The sequence below is a fragment of the Tripterygium wilfordii genome, chromosome 18 (genome assembly GCF_013401445.1).
Source record: "Tripterygium wilfordii isolate XIE 37 chromosome 18, ASM1340144v1, whole genome shotgun sequence".
Taxonomy (NCBI): Eukaryota; Viridiplantae; Streptophyta; class Magnoliopsida; order Celastrales; family Celastraceae; genus Tripterygium; species Tripterygium wilfordii.
The window spans coordinates 9,110,213-9,114,405 of NC_052249.1; the positions used below are offsets into that span (position 1 = coordinate 9,110,213).

The 4,193-nt window shown below is 36.9% G+C and overlaps 1 protein-coding gene across 3 annotated transcripts; it reads right to left on the bottom strand.

Annotated features, from left to right (window-relative positions):
• Positions 1-1,445: 1,445 nt before the first annotated feature.
• LOC119983722 (transcription factor bHLH18-like) lies at positions 1,446-3,736 on the bottom strand. 3 transcript variants are annotated; one of them, XM_038827430.1, is made up of 5 exons: positions 3,576-3,736; positions 3,330-3,403; positions 2,567-3,103; positions 2,098-2,472; positions 1,446-2,001 (listed from the first exon to the last, which is right to left on the bottom strand). In XM_038827430.1, the coding sequence occupies exons 2-5, from the start codon at positions 3,363-3,365 to the stop codon at positions 1,924-1,926; spliced, it is 1,026 nt and encodes a 341-aa protein (XP_038683358.1). In that variant the 5' UTR covers positions 3,366-3,403; positions 3,576-3,736; the 3' UTR covers positions 1,446-1,923. The 3 variants fall into 3 exon arrangements, with proteins under 3 accessions (XP_038683358.1, XP_038683359.1, XP_038683360.1); XM_038827431.1 differs by having other exon boundaries at positions 3,540-3,736; XM_038827432.1 differs by having other exon boundaries at positions 3,631-3,713.
• Between the last annotated feature and the right edge of the window lie 457 nt (positions 3,737-4,193).

A 4,193-nucleotide genomic window follows, 5' to 3' on the forward strand; every position in this document is an offset into this window, starting at 1 on the left:
ATTAATCACAAAATGTGATTGGAGAACATTTGTAGACTTTCTTGTGAACAAATGTTGATGTTAATTATTAATTATTTTAGCGTGTGATAGGATTCGAACCTTCAACTTATTCGAAAATCCTAATGAGTGACTACCACTAAGTACAAGTTTCTCGTTTAACCTGTTCTCAAACTTTTGTAGACTTATTAGATTGAATTCCAAAACAGCAACTCTTATTCAAATTGCACTCATGCCATGATTGGAGATTTGGATATTGTGATGACTCTGAACCAGAAGAATTGATCCCTCAAATCCCATGATTTTATTCTTTAGGACATCTGATGATCTGTGCTATACTCTACCATCCATCATATTCTTCATACCCCTTACATGTGTAATAGAATGACTGATATCCTGATCTCTGTGGGGCGCTCGGTCGAACCAGTTTCAGTCATGTTGGAGTTGGTTTCTCCATCCATTCATGCTCTACTTAGCTTTGATTGTAATCCCGTTTTGATTAATAAATTTATTCTTTGAAAAAAAAATCCCAAGAATCTATGGCAAAAAATAATTTGACTTGGTTATCCATAACAGAGAAGACAAAAAGTCAATAATGCCATCAAAGTCATTCTCTTTGATGGGAACACTATGACAAGAAAAAACAAATCCTTAATTTTATTGGTTCATCTCATAAAATATAACACATATGGCATTGAATTGTTAAGTATTTTCTTGATTAAATAAAAAAAATGTTAATTATTTTAATATATAATAGAAAAAATCTTTTTTTTAATTTATATATATTCCCCAATCATACTCTTAACTCTCTAGTACTAACTATGATCAATTTAATACATAGAATACTTTGAAATCATTACATTACTAAAAAAAAATTATTTGGAGTATCTTAGAGAGATTTGTACAGCAACATTGAAAATGAAAGGAAACATTAATATAAGTGCAAAAAAAAAAAAAAAAACCTTGTCTTTGATGATAGAGATAGTTATTTGACCAACTCCTTGTGGAGAAAATTGAGACCATTTTCTAATAATATCTTGGACAGTATGTGTCACTTTGACAGAAACCTCAAATTAGTCCAACTGTTCTTGAAATTGGTTCTGAAATTTTTATTATCAGTTACTCAAGAAGTGTTTTCTGTATTCCGTTCACGAAGATAATTCTTGTATTCTATTTTTAGATCGAGCTGTTCTAGCAAGAAATAACATCGAAATTCCTGAGCGTGAGACTTGAACGCGACCTCCCGTATCCGCAAGGACTCACCACAGCCAAGTTACCATCCCAACCAAGCTTCCTTGTCTAGTGTTTCGGGTATCTCTCCTTCGCATCACAGTTAATTCTTGATTCCTGTTTGTGGAGCTGGTTCCTCATTTCTATCATTCTAACATGCATACAACAATTTGGAGAACCTGTTTTTGCATGTCTCATGGAAGAAAACAGATGGAAAGTTTTGGAGATAAAATTATTGCATTAACTTCAACAAACCTTTTACAAACCAGATGAAACTGAAGGAAAAAAGAGGCAAGGAGAGTCTCCTAATTGCCTCTAAAACACTACTAACCAAACAAAGTACAACAACAAAGCCCCGTTTGCCCTACAGACCCAAAAATTATTGGCCGAAACAAGCTGTATAAGGTCACTCTTTTGGAGCAGGAGGGTATTCAACATGGAAAACAAGTAACCATGCAAAAACTGGCGGACCCAAAAAACCCTTCCTGCAAAATGGACTTCACAGCAAACAAGCTGAAAGGGTGGTGGTAGTAGTAATCTCTGGTGCTGGAGCATTACAGGCCTTGTGCACAATAACTTTGGTAAAACAGACGTTTGAACTGATTGAACGTATTACTACGATTATTTCTATCTTTCCATAGCTTCTAGCAGCTGCACAAAGTCCACAAACTTTAAGCAGAGATTGTTGATACTTCTTTATTGCCTAAACAACTCGAATGCTGTTCGGAGACTCTTCACGAGATCCTTCACTGACATGCTGAATTCCGCGTCCATCTGAAAACATTGGCGAAACTTGTGATCACATTTTTCATTTCTACGCGACAATAGCATTGTTTAGATGACAATAACAATTAAAAAGTTGGAAGTTACCTGAGAAATGATTGTAATATCAAGAGCAGAAGTCCCAAATGACATGACACTGCTATTGACAACAGTTAGGCAGAGTTTCTCAATTTCAGCCACTGTTTTCTCCAGAATTCCTTTTATTTTCTCACAGTGAATTCTAATTAACACATTTTTGTCGCAAAATCTTGCTTCGATTTCCAGAAGTGGTTCATCCAAGGGTCCACTTGGTAAGTTTGCACCTGAAGAAGAGTTTTCATCCTCATCAAAAATCTGGGATCTCTTCACATACACCACTGATTCCATAGTTTTCTTCCTAGTCTGTTCCTCAAGTATCTTGACCCTCTCTTGCAGTTGTTTCAAATACTTTATAGCATCTCCAAGAACAGAGGCCTTATCCATCTGATAACAGTATTTTGCGTTATAATTACAAGATTGATATTGAAAATCATCTATCATTCTACTTTAAACACGATACCAAGAAAATGTTTGATACCTTTTTGAGTCCAGGAACTATGGCTGACAAAGCGATGAACCGCTGGCTTAGTTTCTCTCGCCTTTTTCGCTCTGCTATGATGTGATCTTGAGCGGGAGAAAGCCTCACGCTCGTGTCAATCCTTTTAGTTCCCTGGCTGGCCTTATGAGCTTGACTTTGGTTCCCAAAGGAGCCATGAGACATCACCATTCTCTCCTTGTTGATGCTCTTAGTACCCACTGTCTCCTCCTTCGGCTTCACGATTCTCGGTTTCTCTGTGTGGTTCGGATTGACAAAGGAGAAAACATTGGGAGAAGAAGCAGTTTGTGGGTTATGAACAATCCCAGTTTTGCAAGAGTTCCATCCATTTGGCTTTAGTAGTTTCACAGGCCTCTCAGTGTCTCCATGAGAGGCTTCCATAACAGTTTTGATATCGAAGGTTTGGTGTGAGAAAGAGTGGTGCAAGTTATCCCCAAATGCAGCTGCTAGTGGTAATATGCTGAACTCATCAACAGAGTTCATATGCCATTGATTGAAGAAGCTGGGGTCCTCCAATCCCTGTTTAATAAGCACTTTTTTAATACAAAAATCCCTAATACAAGTCCAAAATTTCTGAAACAGAAATTCATCCAAAGAAACGAACAATGAATATATATGCTTAATGTTGCAGATTGGATTTCAATCTATGGCCCCAAAAGGGTATGATTCTTACAACCAAGAACAACATAATCACATGACTCATGTAAAAACAGGAGGCCCAAATTGACTTGAAGTGTAGAATTACCAGTTCAGGCAACACTCTGACGGCTGAAATCTCCATCAAAAAGCTACTTCTTGACCAAGGGCTCCTTGGAGGACCTGCAGCAAGATAGGCCACACTGGAATGAGTCAATTGGTTTAGAATTTCTCAACTCTCACACTCCCAAAAAAACATCCACACCAAAGGCAGGAAAAACTAAGAAACCCAGAAGCAGTAAATATGAAAACAACACACTTGAAGAGACAAATGTTCAAGAGAAGCAGAACCCACAGAGCAGAAAGTGCCAAAAGTTGTGATAGAAACAGTACTAGTTTGAAGCCCTATCCTTCAATAAACCAAATGCACCCTTTTTTGTGTTTAGATGTCCAGTAAAGCAGAAAACTTTGCTTTCTCCAAACCTTTATAGTGCTCACCAAGACTAATATCACGTCTGAAAAATCACACAGAGATTTGTTAATTATGACACTGCAAAGGAATATACTAATACCATTGGTGAGTCGCTTTTGTTGACAAACGGATACCATAATTTTTGTCTTTTTGTAGACTTTTAAGACGTGAATCACCAACTTGTCTTTGACATTTCATTCATTTATATTCCAGGTTTGCTGGTGAAACCAGTCAAGATGACGTGAAGTATCATCAAGGTGGAGAGTCCAAGGAAGTTAAAATCACAATAAATATTTTCGGTCCTGAGTTTCTCAATTTCCGTGTATACATGGATAGCAAAACTTTGTTTCTCCTTAAACCTCTTCACTTAATAGTAAATAAGTCCAAAGAAAAATGCTTAGTTGGTAGTTTGTAGGGAGACTTGTACACATATCACTCGGTAGACACTTAGACGTGGAATATGTTCTCAACAAATAAGGTAACCGATATTTTAGGTGATTT

Coding starts and splice junctions, on each gene's coding strand:
- LOC119983722 (XM_038827430.1), bottom strand. CDS start 3,365: ATGGAGATTTCAGCCGTCAGAGTGTTGCCTGAACTG. Junction 3,104..3,329: donor TCAGAGTGTTGCCTGAACTG/GTAATTCTACAC, acceptor CTTATTAAACAG/GGATTGGAGGACCCCAGCTT. Junction 2,473..2,566: donor TAGTTCCTGGACTCAAAAAG/GTATCAAACATT, acceptor TACTGTTATCAG/ATGGATAAGGCCTCTGTTCT.